This window comes from Anastrepha ludens, chromosome X, assembly GCF_028408465.1.
Source record: "Anastrepha ludens isolate Willacy chromosome X, idAnaLude1.1, whole genome shotgun sequence".
NCBI classification, from domain to species: domain Eukaryota; kingdom Metazoa; phylum Arthropoda; class Insecta; order Diptera; family Tephritidae; genus Anastrepha; species Anastrepha ludens.
This window is the reverse complement of record NC_071503.1, coordinates 6,216,525-6,234,915: the sequence shown is the minus strand read 5'-3', so window position 1 is coordinate 6,234,915 and position 18,391 is coordinate 6,216,525. Positions and strand designations below refer to the sequence as shown.

Below are 18,391 nucleotides of genomic sequence, written 5' to 3'. Positions count from 1 at the left end.
TTCTTCTGCAGAACCCTAAAGTCAGACAACCTATTCAGCGTCACATCACTTCACTCTAAATCGTTTCCAGTTACGGCGTTATGTGTGTGTTCTGTGCTTCTAACTATGATACACGTACGCATTTATCTGCGACGACATTATCTTGTGACATCTTCCTTCTACTTTAAAACTTCTAGGATCTTATTTTACGCGACATCAGCCAACAATCCCACTTCTGACACAAATTGTTACGTTTTTCTCAATTAAAACGTCTCTCTATCCCTCCTCTGAGTTCTTTCATTATATTGCTATATAAAACTCATATACTAATGGGAACACAGTTTGCTTGCTTTTTTTTATTTCAACGCTTAATCACTTTATACGACTTTGTACGTAGAACTTAAGACTGATTTCCGTGTACCTTACATCACGGCTTAACAACTATAGTAGTTTCTATATGTGGCGACTTCTTTTCTGGCAGCTTCTTTCTTGTTGCGTTAATTTTATGTTTTATTTTAGTTTTTCATTCGTTCGGCATAGTTGTCAGATGTTTCGCGAGTGTTCGTAAATCGTCATAATATTTTCTTTAGCGGAATCATGCACTACCCAATACTGGATTGAAGTTTTTGATAGGCTTGCCGATAAAAAATAAGTTATTGAAAACGCTGTGCATTTTCAAGCACGCTTGTTACATATACAATGTGCATATACGTTTATAGTAAATAAGTAAAAATAATTTACAAAATAAAATAAAAATAACTGAAACAGATAACTTAATATTTAACTATAACAAAATTAAATAACCGATAACGCAAGTAGACCTATTGTTACAGACAAATTACGATTACTGTCAGTTCGTCGGTAGTCGTAACAGTTCTCTAATTCCCCTGACTTAGGCTGCTGGGCTTGAATAATCTCAAAAACTTGTTGCTCTGAACGAATGCGATGCTACGGGAAGTCTGCAAGTTCCTGTAACCCAAGACCTTTTCCATTTCCCAAGTAAAAAACCCATACTAAACTCTGCTAAATCAATACTCGTATTAAAAGTTTAAAATTTATTTGTCATTGCATTATTTATCTAAACAAACTCATTGTAACTTACCACGTTTTTGCAAATCATCGCGAATTACTGGTCCAGATAAATTCGTTGCTGTTGGTGTGGGCGGTAAAGCCAGATGACCCGGTGTTGCGTTACCGTGGTACCAGGCCCAGCCGCCCGATTGCCCATTAAACATGCGTAATTTCTCGTACACGGATTCGTTTTGTTGTTGTGCTTGTTGTTCTTTTTGCGAGGCTAAATTTCGAAGAACTCGATTTATAGATGAAACCTGTAAACAAGAGGCAATATTCAATTTAAATAAAAGAAATTAAATAGGGTATATACATAATAATAATATAACATAATATAAAATACAATGAAAAAATAAATAAATATGGTATGTATAAGTATAAATGTATGAACTAAAAACTCCTATTAACCAGGTAAAGTGTGTTAACTTGACAACCGTTCGGTATTCAGTAAAAATCAACTAAAAATTGTCTTTCCGTTACACAGAACAAAGGGCTATAAGTGCGGGAAGATCGGCAAGAAAGTTCTGCGCTGTGATCCCCTTAGACATTAAAAATGCTTTTAACTCTGCAAATCGGCCCAGCAGCGTTACGGCCTTCAAAGGTTTCAACGTACCAGCCTACCTTGTCCGCATTATCAGCAGTTATCTGAGTGACCGCATTCTGCGATATGACACTGAAAATGAAACGTACAAGGTCTCCGGTGGTGTACCACAAGAATCAGTGCTGGAACGAACTTTGTGGAACATCATGTATGATGCAGTTCTGAAGGTGAACGGCAAACGCCGAGATTGTGGTATACGCCGATGATATTGTCCTGGTGGTAGTTAATAGCAAACTTTACCACTTGAAGCAAAAGTGCTTGAGGGCTTAACGAGGCTAAGTTAGATTTAGCCGGTCATAAAACCGAATCAGTTCTAATAAGTGCTGGAGGGCGGAAGTTCTTTGACCTGAACATAGGTACCCACCGTATAATCTCGAAAAAGGCGATCAAATATCTTGTTGTCTGGATCGACACAAGACTTTGTTTTAGGCAGCATTTAATAAATGTAAGCTCAAAGACGGTTTCTGTACATGGTACCCTGACGCGACTCCTCCCTAATATAGGAGGACCTCAGGGAAATCGCAGACGACTACTGTCATTGGTCGCTGACTCCATTATTCTTTATACAGCACCTATCTGGGCGGGAGTCAAAAAGTCGAATCTACGGGAAGTCACCCAGACATACTGGCAAGGCGTGCTGCGTGTAGCTTGTGCGTATAGAACGATGACTGATGATGCAATCTCCGTAATTGCTAGAAAGATACCTCTGGACCTCTTGGCAGATGAAATGTATCAGCTCTATAACGTGCAAGGAGCGCGGCCCATACCAGTACAAAAAGCAGCTGAACGAACTGCTGAAATATACCGGTGGAAGCAGCGGTGGGATCAGTCACAAAGCGGACGTTTGACCTACAAATTCATACCACGTGTTGATGAGTGGTTAATGAGAAAACATGGAGACACTGATTATCACCTCTCGTAGTTGCTCAGCGGACATGGGTGTTTTCAAGAATACCTGCACCGTTTTAAGCTGGCAGTCTATCTGTCTAAACTGGTCGAATACTGACAAAAACGCAGAACACATCATGTTATATTACGACCGTTTCAGAGAGGAACGAGCCTCGACTGGCACGGAAGAAATCATAGAACTGCCTATAGCCATGTAGATCAATTGTAGTGTTTCTGGTGTACATCCGCAATCCCCTGCAATCGATTTAAACGTAATAAATACTCCAATGGCCTTTCTCGCCATCTCTTCTATCTGGACCTTTCATAATATTTTCTTGTCTAATATTATATCCACGAATTTTACTTTCCTTTGCATGTTTATCTCATTTCTATCTGAGGAAATTGGTTTCAGATCAATATGTTTGTATTTCACTGCAAATGTAACGATGATTTTTTTATGCGGGATTTATGTTTAGCCCCATCTTCACAAACCACCATTTAGTTGAAATTGAAATTTGAAAAGGTCGAGCAAAGTAGCATCAGGAGATTTGGTGGCTCCTAAAACTCTCAGGCTGAAAAGCCAATTTTATTTAAAGCTCTGGAAAGGGGGTAGATAGTCAAGGAGGGAAGGAGAAAAGTATCAGAGAAATAGAAAGGAAAGAATAGAGATAGTTAGTCCTGTGAGAATTTTCCAGATTCTTTGGCAAAACTGTAAATATCCTCCAATTTTAGAGAACGAATATTACTCATTCCCATGACATCGGAATCCAATACCCGTAGTCGCGCTCTAGCAAAGGCAGGGCACTCACAGAGAAATTGCTTAGTGCTAAAAAGCCAATTTTATTTAAAGCTCTGGAAAGGGGGTAGATAGTCAAGGAGGGAAGGAGAAAAACATCAGAGAAATAGAAAGGAAAGAATAGAGATAGTTAGTCCTGTGAGAATTTTCCAGATTCATTGGCAAATCTGTAAATATCCTCCAGTTTTAGAGAACGAATATTAGTCATTCCCATGACATCGGAACCCAATACCCGTAGTCGCGCTCTAGCAAAGGCAGGACACTCACAGAGAAAGTGCTCAGTGCTATCCGCCTCCTCTAAGCATGACAGGCATACCGGGTCCTCGATGATTCCAATGGTGGTCATATGCTGACCCCATGGGTTGTGTCCTGTAATGATGCCGACCATCGGCCGAACGTCTTTCCTTTCAAGTTTTAGTAGAATGTTTGACAGTTTTCTGTTTGGACTTGTCACAAGACACTTCGCAGTTCTGCAGCGTTCTAGACCGACCTTTTAGTTAGTTTTAACCTTAATTCAATTCTATTACATAGAGTCTCCTCGGTTATCCCTCTACATATTTCATTTTTCATTTTGTTGCCCCAGTACAATACTTGTTCTAGAAATCCTGGTAAATGGTTTTAGAAGTAGGTGTTTGATTTTTTGCAGTAATGTTGTAGAGGGCCCTGGAAAGAAGTAGTCTAACTTTCAATCTTCACTCTCGTCTATTTTTTTTAGATTGGTCGAGGATATTTATTTGTCTTAGTTTACAGTTTTTGGAAACTTTTTAGTGTGCTCAATGTTTTAAGAGAAAACCATAAGTCAAACGGACTATCTCTGTCAGCACCCCTTTCGGTCCAAGACGTATGTCCCTAGGCAACACCCTTATTTGATCCACGAAGCTTCGGGCTTCGGTACCTAACCGCGGCAGTCTCAGTCACAGCGCTATTAAGCCTTTTCCGTGGTGCCGAGGGAGCACCTGATGCTTTGTAAAGTCTATAAGGCTATCCTTATGTGACATATCGGTTAGCCCGGGTGCCGGCTGGCATCGAGGCCGTGTATCATACGCCGATAAGCGCTTGGTCAAGATTTGCAAAAATACTATCTGACGTACAGCTGTAGTTTAGGATATACCTTGTGGCTGTTCATAGGGCTGATACCCCTAACAGACCGGGGGCCTGGGCCTGGGTGCGAGCTGAGCCATCCAAGCTGGAAAAAATTCTGGAACTTGTCAACGAAAGCCTATCTACCAATGACTGCAGGATAGTCAGAGTTAGCGAGGTCAAGGAGAAGCAATGATGTCTTGGATTTGCGATGATTCTACTCTATTACAATGAAGGTCCCCCAAAAATGAGGAACCACCGAACGCTCTGTAAGGCAAAGCCTCGAGCGGATCTGACGAACCAAATATAGTGCTAACTCAGGTTAGTGTCGTTCGAAACTATCCCGTAAACGCAACCAAACAAAAATGAGTGAGAAGTATGCGAAGCGTTTTGAGGCGGTATTTTTATGCACACATTCGAAAGGGCCGAAAATATCTTACGCCGCGGATACAAAAGTGATTAAATAATCAAAAAAGTTTGTTGTGATGGGGAATCAGCGGTATAAGGTGTACAAAAATGTTGATAACTTTTTCGAGCGCGGCTTGAAGCGAGTGACGACAAAAAAGACAGGATAAAGTGATCGTCCAAATTTTTAAGCGGGACCCTTCTTTGTGACTATACGAAGCACGATAAGCTCTTGCTAAAAAGGAAATAGATGTCAGTATCAACACCATCGAACGACGACTGAAGGAGGCGAACATATCTTACCGTCCCACATCATCAAAACCACTGATCTCAGAAAAACACATTGAAAAACAACAAAACAAGAGAATGGCGTCACAGTATTGGATTGGACTTCCCAGTCCCCAGAAGCCAACCCCATTGAAAATGTGTGAGGGATTATGAAAACGCATCTTGCCGGAAGGCCAGTCCATGATTTAAAGCAACTCGTGCATCAAGTTCGCAAAATCTAGTCCTGTTTGTCGGCTAACTACGAAGAAAAGCTGGTTCAAAGCATGAAGAAGATGCCAGGCTATACTCGGCATCGATGAACACTACACGGCTTATTGAGTAATTGCGTCTCGTAGTTTTGTTATACTTCATGAATAATCGAGGTTCCTTTTTTCTGACACAGACTGTATATATATACATATATGAATACTCTTTAAAATCACTGAGTGACGCATTTAATACTTAAACCGTTATTAAAACTTATAGAAGAACGAACGAGTAAAACTTGCTGGATCTATTGAAAAGGCAACAAAATTATGTAAATATTAGAGCCATGCACGAGTAATTGAAAAAGAAACGCGCTACAGTAGAAACTCGATACTTGCGAAACCATTTTTATTTCATTACGTACTCAGTACTTGTGGCATTAGAAAATGTTTATCTCGATACTTCCAACATTTTTTGTTTTGTTTTAGAATAAGTACGGAATTTTGAGGGGCCAATCCCCACAGACCCATTTTTTACCAAAAGTTAACAGTAAGAAACTGAATAATATATTTAAATTTATATTAGCATCAGTCGAACAGAATTCGTTTGTGATTAAAAACAAAGAATATTAATGCTGCTTTTTAATATGACCAATATATATGAATTTTTTACAAATCATCCAAAATTATAACATATACAAGGTGAAGTCCAAAATAAATAAGACAGAGCTAAAATAGAAACGACAGGAACTTGTTTTGAAGACTTCGAGTTTATTTATTCAAAAGGTCAGAGGGGACGGCCTCGATACACTGTTTTGAGCGATCTAAAAGGTTTTTAAAAGACTGTTTCAGGTCATAGAGCGGAATGTCCTTCAGGATGTCGGTACATGCATTTTGAATGGCCTCTACGGACGCAAAATATTTTTCTTTCATGGTCAAATGCAATTTTCCGAGTAGGCAGAAATCCCAGAGAGCCATTTCAGGCGAATACGTTAAGTGATTGATGGTTAAAATGTGATTTTTTGTTAAAAAATCGGTCACAAGAGTGGATCGATGAAATGGTACATTTTCATGCAATAAACGCCAGCTTCTTGCTTCGCGGTATTTAGGGCAAATTCGACGAATGCGATGTAAAAAACGTTTCAAAACGCCAAGATAGAAAATTGCATTGACGGTTTTGACGGCCCGTTGATGACTTCGGTTCATTTTTGATAAATTTATGAACAATTTCGGTGGAGTTTTCAGTTCATTGTCATTTATGTCCATAACCATCTCTGAAACGTGTAAACCACTCAAGAACTCTGGCACGAGATAGACAATCATCGCCATAAACTTTTTTCATCAATTGAAATGTTTCGGTAAAAGTTTTAGTTTGATATTAGCTCTTTGTTCAAAACTCATTTTTGTACCGATGACACAAACATATTGACACTTTAGACGCAATAACTTCGCTTCCACTGAACCGAATGTCACCAAACTTTCACTGGAAGTCAGCTAGGGATGTAACCCCAGAAAAAGATGGCGCCGTCAAAAACATTTTTATGACGCCAGTCTTGTTTATTTTAAACTTCACATTGTATTATGTCTATCCAAGGATCTGTTAAAACTTTGCTGAAATTCCTTCAAGCAAATCAAATACCTTCATAGAGAAATGTTCCATTGCCAAGCACACAGGAAGATGGCATATGCAGATACAAATATGTGAATTTATATATAATATGTACATACATACTCGTATACGTCTGCGCGCACTTGCCACAGCAAAAATTCGCTAAAAATTCTCAATGAATCCATTCACAAATTCTGCCAAAAATTATTAATTATGAAGAGTCAACAAAATTGTTTCATAATTTATTTAATCAACTTCTTAGGTCTTTACTACGAAGTGGTGCATTATTATCCGATATGAGAATGTTAATATTCAAGAAGAAAAGTATGTAATAAATTTTAGAAATAAAAAGTGCATATTGACTGAAAAATCTTAGTTTAAAGATTTGCGACTTCGGTCCTTGTTGTTTGAACCGTGCAAACCCCTCCCGTGCGCACGGGCCTGTGAGGCATAAAAAGTTTTAACACGCTCTAGGAAGAATAAATCATTACTCCGAAGGTTTTTTCGAGGTATGTGAAAATGAATGGCTCTAAGAGTAAAGGCGAGTCAACTGTCCCATTTATAATATCGAAAACAAAACAGAGTGACAGTATAGTTCTTGTACTTTGTAACGATTTTAAGTTTAATAATGCACCCATTGCCTTATATGAAGCAATCTGATCAGTGAAGTTCAAAGATCTGAGTACAAAACGAAGAAATTCCTTTTGAATTCGTTCAAGTCTATTGATGTGGCACTAATGATAAGGCCTCCAAATAAAGACGGCATACTCCAACTTGGATCGCAAGAGTGAAGTTAGCAGTGACTTCAAAGTACATATAAGAATCCGTAAAGTTGGAAGCAAACCGCCGAATGAAGGCAAGTATAGAATACGATTTGGCGATGACAAAATTAAAATGACTGAGAAACTGAAGGGTGGAGTCGAAGATTACTCCCAAAGAAGTAATTTCATTAAGATTATTTAGCTTAACTTAGAAAATTTAACATGAGAGCATTTTTGAATATTTAATTGAAGTAGATTCCTATCACACCATGCCATGACTTTGTTGAGGTCTGATTGAAGATCGTATGAGTCAGACATTTTTCGTAGAGATTTTAAAATGTTTAAGTCGTCTGCATATAGAAGAAACTCGCAGAAATGAAAACATTCAGATATGTCTTTAATAAATATTACAAAGAACAAAGGGCTCTAAATGCTGCCCTGAGGGACACCGGAAGAGGCAATAAAAATATAAGAAGATACATTATCGACAACAACTATACATTCACGATTGAAAAGGTACGACTTTATCCATTTAAGGAAAGTTGAGTGATACCCAAACTTATTCATTTAGAGATTAAGGTTGAGTGGCAGACTTTATTGAAAGCCTATTATTCAAGGCTATTATTGATAGTCGACGTACAAAAATTTTAGAAAACAGCAAGATTAGTGACAGTTGAGGTGTAATAGAAGTAACTTTCCAAGCATCTATGAATTGTCCACAAGCTAACGATTTATTGAAAACTAGCAAAGCATTTTTTCACAAAAAAAGATGATAATCCATCAATATCCACTTGCTATGAATATTTGATGTGCGGAATACCATCCCAAACAGTTAACTGGAGAGAACGAAAATTAAAAGAAGAAGCAGTATCCTCTCTATCATATCTAATTGATTCTGACGCTGGTACAAAATTGGAACTGAAAAGGTCCGCAAAAAGGTCAACAGCCTCCTTGGTAGAGGAAGCATGGTTTCCATTGAAGAAGACATCCAAGGGAATACTAGAGCAGCATTTCCTGGATTTTACATATTGCCAGAACGCTTTAGGATTCGTTTTAATTTGATGCTCAAATACTCGAACATAATTACACTGTAGAACTTTACTAAGGTACTTAAATTTTTTAGCAAAGCGCAAATACTTATCTTTATGAACTTTGGCATTAGATAGTTAACATTTTTAAAAATACTTGTTCCTCAAATTCTTAAGCTTTTTTAATGTTAGTGTACACCAAGGATTTTTGTAGCTTTTACTATTAGTAGATGGTGGCCGCCGTAGCCGAATGGGTTGGTGCGTGACTACCATTCGGAATTCACAGAGAGAACGTTGGTTCGAATCTCTCACCAAAATTAAGAAAAACATTTTTTTAATAGCGGTTGCCCCTTGGCAGTCAATGGTAAACCTCTGAGTGTTTTTCGTCCATGAAAAAGCTTCTCATAAAAAATATCTGCCGTTCGGATTCGGCTTGAAACTGTAGATCCCTCCATTTGTGGAACAACATCAAGACGCACACCACAAATAGGAGGAGGAGCTCGGCCAAGCACCCAAAAAAGGGTGTACGCGCCAATCATATATATGTACATATATATAGATGGTACATATTTACAAAATATATCATACATTTTTGTTTGAAAAATAGCATAGCAAGTTGAAAGATTAGATCCAGCAAATAGTGAGTCCCAATCCAAAATCGAAATTTCAGTATTAACAACACTTAAATTACACCGTTTAGAGCAAAAATGTTTATTAACTTTGTCAGCACTTAGTCTCCCATAGCTGTCGAATTCTAAGCGAATAACAAGCGGTATATGATGATTACCAGCATTCACTAAGTGAGAAAATCATGTCGTCGTTGATATAGAATTCGAGAAAGCTTATTAGCTTAGCTATTAATTTGAATAAGATCTGAACTTAAAAAACTCAACTAAGTAAGATTCCGAAAAGCTGTTAACGTTTTTAGCAATTAAAGCACACTTATTGTTGACATATGACCAGGCAATATTGGGGAAATTAAAATCGCCAAATACGCAGAAGTTGCAGTCAGAATGAATGCCAACAAGGGCTGTTATATAATCAACATGCATCTTGTACAAATTATCAGGACTGGCCGGTGGAATATAACTAGCAAAGACGTAAAGATTTGATTTCCCATGTATTAGTATGCAAAGCTGGTTCAGAAGTGAATCCTCGTTGTTTAAATGTACCACCGACGATCGATACTGACGCCAAACAGCTATTAAAACGCCCCCATCCCTTCATAGTCCTGTTTTTTTGGGAATCTCGGTCTTTCCTGTATACATAAAAGAGATTTGAAGTATCAATTTCATTAAATTCAGCATTTAAACAGGTCTCAACAAGAACATATATGTATGCCATAGTCCAAGTAAGCACTCAGGTTAAGTAGAGCCTTAGACTTAGATCTATGCTCGGAAAAATTGCGGAAATAAATCCTTAGAGACTAAGAAAGAATTTCTTTAGGAGCGGAATCTGTTATAGTTTTACTGGTACAGAAGCTTCTTTTCGAAAAAATTCGAATGAACGTACAATTACGTCAGTAGACCGCGCGAGCCGAATTTAAGACTTTGATGAAACTGGGAATATGTAGACCGTCAAGCAGTAATTGGGCAGGCCCACTGCATATGATCCGCAAGGCTGACGGGTTCTGGAGGTCATGTGAGGACAATCCCGCCTTAAATTCAGTTACAGTTCCCGAAAAATACCCATTGCCCTTCCTGCAAAAGCAACCAGTATTACGAGCAACATACAATATTTCGCATCCGGAATGCGAACTACGTCAAAGTTGATGACCGAGCATTTTGTTTGACCTGATATACAATGGAATAGTCGCCAGTTTGCAAAGCACTGCATCCAGTGCCAACATAACAACCGACAGGCGAGTGAACGTTCAAACTTCGTGAATGCCCAGGTCTACGTTTTTCGCATTTACATATAGGCATTGTTGGTCCGTTTCCGATATCTGACGGTAAGCGCTACAGTCTCACCGAAATTAATCATTTCACTCGATGGCCAGATGCGGTAGCAATACCAGACAGCACGGCAAAAGCCTTGATAGAGAGCTGGATAACGCTCTTTGGCGTTCCAATTGACATAATTTCAGATCTTGGACGCCAATTCGAAAGATCCTTAGTTCAACAATTTTTAAAATGTCTTGGCATAAAGTATATACGCACAACTGCTTACCACCCGCAAACCAACGGAATGGTCGAGCGATGGCATCGAACTCTAAAATCGGCAATATTATGTCATAACGTTGAACGATAGACAAGTTTTTACAAAGTTTACCATTTATTTTTTTAGGATTTCGGTGTTCATTCAAGATTGCCATAGGCGCATCCCCGGAAACACCGATGGAGTTACTATAAATGTCCAATCAGTAATAAATAAAATTGCGCCTTTTTGAATATACAAAAAATATGATAATCTTCTTTTATAGTAAGGCTTAATATACGATAATATTTTAAGCAAAGAATTACGTCATACATTTACTATGTATGTACATCTGTACAGTACTTAAAAGTGAATCTTGTTTAGTATATTGTGAAATAACACCAGCGTTGATAGGAGATTCATCAAGAGTAGATTGGTAAATTTTTGATCGACTTTTTTATTTAATCTCATTGGAAGTTTTGATAATGCCTCTGCGTTTACATGTGACTTAGCACTTTTGTATTGAACTGAATAAACATATGCCTGAAGCGCAATCGCCGATTGTTGGAATCTATGTAAAGTCATAATAGTTAAAGCTTGGTGATCAGTTATTCGATTAAAGTGTTTTGAAAGCAAATATATGTTATGCTTTTACGTGCCGTCTGGAGATCGATGGGAAATCACATATTTTGAAGCATCAGTAGCAACAACGATAGGAGATGTTACATTGTAGTGATCCAATTGAACTGCCTTCGGATTAGATTTAACGTCTGACTCGAATTTACTCATGTACAATAGTTTCTATGAAGTGTTTTATTCGCTCACATCATTCCATAAAAGCTGTGCTTCCTGTTTCTCCAATTCTTAATATTCTTCAACTCTTTTTCTTACTACAGTATCTTTTTAGTATGAGGAGTATGGAGCTGCGTTTAGTCCACAATATATCCTCTTACTGATAATATTTTACTCTAAATTCTCTCTTCAAATACATCTTAATTAGAACATTGCCGACATTTTAGTTCGGACTTTATTGCATTAGTCAAGTGCGCTCAGGAGCGTACAGTAAGATGCAGAAAACAGCGACAAGTAGCTTACAAAAAAGTTCTATCCCGGACATTTCGGTACTAGAAAAAATTTGGAAACAATTATTTTTTGTTCTCTGATAGTAGTTAATAATAAATTAGTATGTTACTTTAAGTATGTAGTTCTCCAATTGATAAAAAGTGCACAAAAACATATGCACATAGGTGCAAAGTTATAGTTCTGAAACCAGAGTGCGGCTTATTTGGAGGTTGTTACGGTACATTCATTTTTTTCATTTTATGAGTTCGATTTGCTTTTGCGGTTCCAAAGGCGACACTTTTAATATGATACGAATTTTATGTAAACAAAAAACTTGGGCTGAAAATAAGAATTAATTATCAAAGTCTACCGAAAAAAATTGACGAATTCAGATACCTTTTTGAACAATCAGGCGTTGATGTCATTTGCGTTTCCGAGACATGATTTTCTGCTTGGCCCAATAATGAGCCAGTTTCTGTTAGTGGGGGTATACATTATTCAGGTCATACTTAGCTGAGCGCAGCGCAGCGGTGGGGTTGCTATGTTTGTAAAATGTGGTATCTCATGTAAAGTCTATTGTAAATCTGTGAGTAGCAACTCTATCGAGTATCTATTTTTACAAATAACAACAAGGTCAAGCAAAATCTTCTTAGGCTGCGTTTATAGACCAAATAAGTATGTTAATTACGTTGACTTTGTTGATTCCTTAGAAGAGTTTCTTTGACTTTTAATAATATCGTAATAGCCAGCGATTTCAATTAGCATCTGCTTAGTGATGACACTTTCACATTATCCACATAGCATGGGGATATTTTCAGTCAACCTTTTGGTTCCCACTCATTTTACAAATACCAATAGCTCGCTTCTATATATATTTCTCATAAACAATAAGAACAAAGTACTTCTATATGATCAACTCGATTGTTCAAGCTTTTCTAAACACGATCTTATTAACTTAACGTTCGATTTTGAACTGACCAGTAAAACCGAATTCTACTCATGCCGCGACTTTATGCATATTCAATATGTTGAGCTTGAGAAGTGTGTCGATTCTGTAAACGGGGCTCCCATGTATAGAATGACTTTAGTAAACGATCAGATTGACTTTATTCAAACTAATATTAGCAACCTTTTTAATCACTTTGTGCTGCGTGTTACGGAAACAAAATCGAAAAAATACCGTCTCTGGTTTAACATCCAAACATTAATTTCAAAACGAAATCGAGCATACCGAAACTGGAAACGTTATACACCGGATGTCCTCTACAACAAATTTAAACTGGAGACGTATGTAACGGATGCTCTCTACAACAAATTTAAAATTTAAAACTCTTCGAACAGCGACAAACAAAGCAAAAACCATATTTTATGACCAAACATTTAGTGCAGCGATTGGGTCAAAGAAATCATGGCAGAGTATTCGAGAAAAAGGTATTGGTAAAAAAAAGACCTAAGTCCTTGTCGATGTAAACTTAAACAATATAAAGAAACAGATCCTTGATTTATCGGATACTTTCGAGAAAATTAATTATAATCGCTATAGCTACAGTTCGGCTAAGCTTCTGACAAGCTCCAGTTTTAATTGTGCTCCACACGGTGCTGTGCAATCAGTACTTTCAATAAAATCGAATGCTGTTGGTTTGGATGACATTCATCCGAAGTTTTTCAAATGCTTACTACCGATACTCCTTCCCTATATAACCCATGCAATAAATGACATTTTAATAGCAGCTGTCTTCCCCGACTGCTGGAAAAAAGCCAAAATAGTACCCATTCTGAAATCAAATTGGGATTACAGAGCTTTTGCGATTCTACCATATGTATCAAAAGCCTTAGAGCGCTTAGTACATTAGCAAATTGACTCAGTTTTATGTAAAAACTTCCTGGTCAGTCCGTATCAACCTGGCTTCAGGCGCAAAAACGCTGTATGACTGCACTCGTTACCGCATTAGATGAAAATATACCTTATTAATTCTTCTTGACCATTCCAAGGCGTTTGACATTGTCAATCAAAAGCTAATGTGTCTGAAGTTAAAGAATTTTGTTTAACTTTTCATCTTCGGCGGTAAACCTAATCAGCTCATATCTTTTTGGTCGATCGCAATCAGTTAGCATAGACAACACAATGTCTAACTCTCTCTCCATATCCAGAGCAGTCTCCCAAGGGTCGATTGTTGGTTCCCTGCTCTTTGTTTTGTATGTTAACGATCTGCCTAAGGTGCTGAAACACAATAAAATTTAGATATATGCTGTTCAACTGTTCAATATGATATTCAATTGCACTTGAGCTTCTCTATTCACTCATTAAACATTTGTGCATATACGTGTGGAGCACCCTTCACCCAGTAAACTGACTCGACAACATATCACACAATTTCTCTTACGTTTTACTGTATACTGTATATTGTTAATATTTGATGCTCATTTCTCTCTTGCTAAATTCATTTGTTCCTAGCATTTGATTTTCTAGTACATAAGCCTACGGTAATCCTATTTCCCGTTACTATATTTTAACAAAACATAAGATTAGTATTAATTCGCTTGAATTTTGTAATGCCACTTACGTTTAGTCTCTCGTTGTGTAAACAGCTATTTACCGTGACCATTGTTTTTTTTGTTAGGCCCCAGCGGGTCGGGGGAAAGAGTACATCCGCAATAAGGCATGCCTGTCGTAAAAGGTGACTAAAATCCGGCAGAAGAGGAAGGGGCTCGGCTCGAAAGTCCTCATATACCCCGAGGACCTCCAGCGGAAGGGCTGAAAAGCTCATCAGGATCGAGACCAGTAAGATCCTGATTACGGCACACTGGAAAGTATTCTTAGATTAGGAAGTCTATGGGCTGGTAAAAGTAGTATTCTATCACCTCAGTACAGGAGGGTGACACCTAATCGAAATGGCTGGAATGAATCAACCCGCACTTCGTTAAAAAATGTTAAAGCTGATAGCCCCGCAAACGACAATGGGCACAGTAACATCAGCCTTCAGATAAAGGATGCCTCCAACACCATCATTGGAGGGATACAATCAGCGCAGTATACGCCCACCAGCACTCTTGCTACAGCAGAACGGCTCGTCACTCCCATCCCAGCGCATGGTAATACAGAAACGATCCTCACAAAAGAGAGCGCGTCAATCGACGCTATTGAAATGCCTCCTCGGCTCGAGTTAATAAAAAACATGAGGAGTATGGAGGAAGATCCGATCTCTAAATGCAAGTTGGTGATAAGATCTATTCAGCAGGCGTTCAGACGTCAAAAGAAGACTTGCAACGAAGTCAAAGCTGGAGTATCCAAAATGGCGGAGCTGGTAGATGTAACGCTGAAATACAGACGTTCGTGGAAGGCAGCAGAAGACGGAAGGGCGTTTTCAAACCCCCGTAAGAACACTGCCATTCAACAAATAACAGATACTCCCACCTTTGCGACGATGAACGAGGGGCGAATGGCAATCAGCCCGGCTGCCCCTGAGAGCTGCAAGAAAGCCAAGGCAAATGGACCGACAGGGAACAAAAAAGGTCCCTCTGAGAAAACGGATGAAGGCTCGAAGACAGTTACTAAGAGGGGAAACCAAAAGAACACAACACGCAAAGCCAGACGCTGTTGTTATAAAACCCGAAGAAGACTATAGCTATGCAGATGTGAAGGCCATAGCTAGGCAGATGAGGACGTGCGTGCGAAGATTACGACTGATGAGTCAGTCAAGTAAGGTTCGTCAAGAAAACGAAGGCTGGGCCATACTTTTGGAGTTTGATAGGCTGAAAAGCACTGTGCAGGATACGGCTTCCATCGCGGAGTTAAAACCGAGCGCCACGATTGAGATACGAGATCTCGACTCCTTGACCGCCAAGGCGGAGGTAGGAAGGGCAGTCCGAAAACTGCTTACCAATCAAGGGGAACAGATACAGTCGAGGATAACGGCACCGAATGCGCGGGAGCGAGTACGTGCTTTCCTCACGCTATCTGCATAAGGGACTGCGCAGCACATCAAGATCGGCGACATAACAGTCGGCTGGAGCTAGATGCGATCATCATCGGCGAGCAGTACGAACGGATTGCCAAGGGAACCTGGTTCGAGGACTAAACAGGAACGGCCGCACTTTGGGTACCAAGCGGTAGCGCAGTCGCTGTCACACAGCACGGAGCCGTTTAATGCTACACATTCGTTCAAAATAAACGCTTCACAATGCTAAGCTGCTATCTTACCCCACCAACTGGACCTTATTGAGGATAAGGTTCGGGAAATCGGTGGCCTCTTCATCGTCGACGAAGACTTCAATGCCAAGGCTGTCGAATAAGGCGCCGTACTACGAACACACGGGGAAGAAATATACTATACATGGCTGCTAGACTGGGCCTTGTAGTGGCAGATGCAGGAAACACCACTACTTTTAGGAGACCAGGTTGTGAACACACCACGTCGGATATCACCCTAGCGACCGATAGCCTGGCTTGGGCAATCAACGGTTGAGAAGTTCTGGAAGAATATACTGGAAGTGACCATCAGTATACTACATTCCGGTTCATCGCGAGAATTGACTCTACCTTAACACCTAAAACAAAGGTCACTCGCAAATGGAATACGGCCAAAGTGAACACTGTAGCGTTTCTAGCTCATATTGATGCAATTTCCATGCCGCACATAAGTGGTGACGCTGGTTTCCTTACAAGCACCATGATGCAGCGCATCCCCAAAAGCCGCGACGCATCGGCACCCCACACGGGGTAACGCTCAAGAGGACGACCTGTGTTCTGGTGGACATCAGAAATCGCTGAGCTCAAAAGAACCTGTTTCCGTAATAGAAGAAAGTACACCAGAGACAGACAAAACAGAGAAGCAGAGGTGGAAGCTACTGATTTCAGACAATCCCGAAAAGCGCTGAAGCAAGTGATCATTGCCAGTAAGAAGGCAAAATGGGAGGAACTTCGAAGGGTTCTAACCTTCAACCCTTGGTCTGGGCTATAAAATTGTAACGGGGAAGCTAGCGCTAACTTCACAACCGTACCTCTAGACAGTGATGCTATCATCAAAATAGTGGGCAGACGCTTCCCCACGCACCCAATGCTGTGGGGACCGAGACCCCCCAGGAGACGAGATGCTTCCACCCTTCACCGAGGAAGAGCTTAAAACCGCTTGAAGAAGCCTCAAAAGAAACAAAGCTCCAGGCCCAGATGGCATCCCAGCTGAACCTCTCAAACTTGTGGCTGAAAGCCGACCAGATATGATGCTTGATGTTTACAATACATGCATCGCTCAAGGCATCTTCCCTAAGCTGTGGTAAAGGCATCTTCCCTAAGCAGTAAGGGAAGGGTGACCCAGCGCAACCGACAGCTTGGCGTCCGCTTTGAATGCTGGACAGCACCGGAAAATTGTTTGAGCTACAATGAGATATTGAGCATAGAAATGCCAGAAGATACATATTTAATGGAATACGCGGATGACATAGTGGCGGTCATATCAGCTCGGGACACTGAGAACGCTAAAAGGAAGCTGAACCAAGTCATGATAAGGATGCAAATATGGCTTGGGGACCACGGCCTGGAACTAGTGGAACTGGAAGTAGTGAAATACTTAGGTATTCAACTTGACTGCAGGCTTACTTTCTGGGCCCAGTTACGGCATGCGGCTACCAAAACAGCAAAGTTCACGGGTTTGCTAAGTGGATTAATGGCAAACATCGGTGGGCCAACACAGAGCAAAAGAAAGCTTATTATGGCGGCCACAATTCTCCTGTACGGCAGCGAAGTATGGGGAATTGCGCTAAACTGCAAAGCGAAGCGCGAAGCACTAGAGACTGTACAACGAACAGCGGCACTTTGAGTTGCCTCAGCCTACCGCACTGTCTCAGGCGCTGCAACTCTCGTGATCAGCGGGCAGATACCCATCGACCTCATGGTAAGGGAATGAATGGATGCCAAAGAAACTTCGGGGAAGTGAATTATTTCTTAGCTCAGTTCCTCTCGGGCCACGGATACTTCCCGGGGTACCTGTACCGCGGGGGCAAGGTAATCGTTTCCAAGTGCATATACTGCAAAGCGCTGAGCGATGACCCTGAACACACATTTTTTAGTTGTAATAAATGGGTCGCGGAAAGAAATGCTCTGAGAGCAGATTGGCGACATCGCACCGAGGAACATAATCAGCAAAATGATCGAACGCGACGACAGCTGGAACGCGGCAAAGAAATACATCGAGAACGTACTACGAAAAAAAAGATCGACCTCGACACACTGCAACAAAGTGAAGCCGCACAGATAGCGACACAAGAAGACGAGCCTATAGCATGAAAGCTGGCTACAAATATTGTGAACCCAGACGTGGGTGAATAGAATTGGTCCTTTATGGATGCCATTCTGGGCCCTCCCGAAGTAATATAGAAAGTAGTTCCGGGAAGGGTGTCTCCCCAGAAGAAGAGGAGAGATCCTTTTAGTGGCCACACCACACGACGCAGTAGACGACGGTCGCTGTAAGTGCGAAGGCATTTTGAACCCTACCTCACCCACCAA

At 40.1% G+C, this 18,391-nt stretch overlaps 1 protein-coding gene across 1 annotated transcript in view; it reads right to left on the bottom strand.

Moving 5' to 3' along the window:
• Positions 1–734: 734 nt before the first annotated feature.
• The window catches only part of LOC128869497 (paired box protein Pax-6-like), a 182,997-nt gene continuing 165,340 nt past the window's right edge, over positions 735–18,391 (bottom strand). The window contains exon 3 of the mRNA XM_054112066.1: positions 735–1,307. Within this exon, the coding sequence (XP_053968041.1) occupies positions 1,068–1,307 (240 nt within the window). The 3' untranslated portion in view covers positions 735–1,067. The remainder of the gene's footprint in view (positions 1,308–18,391) is intronic.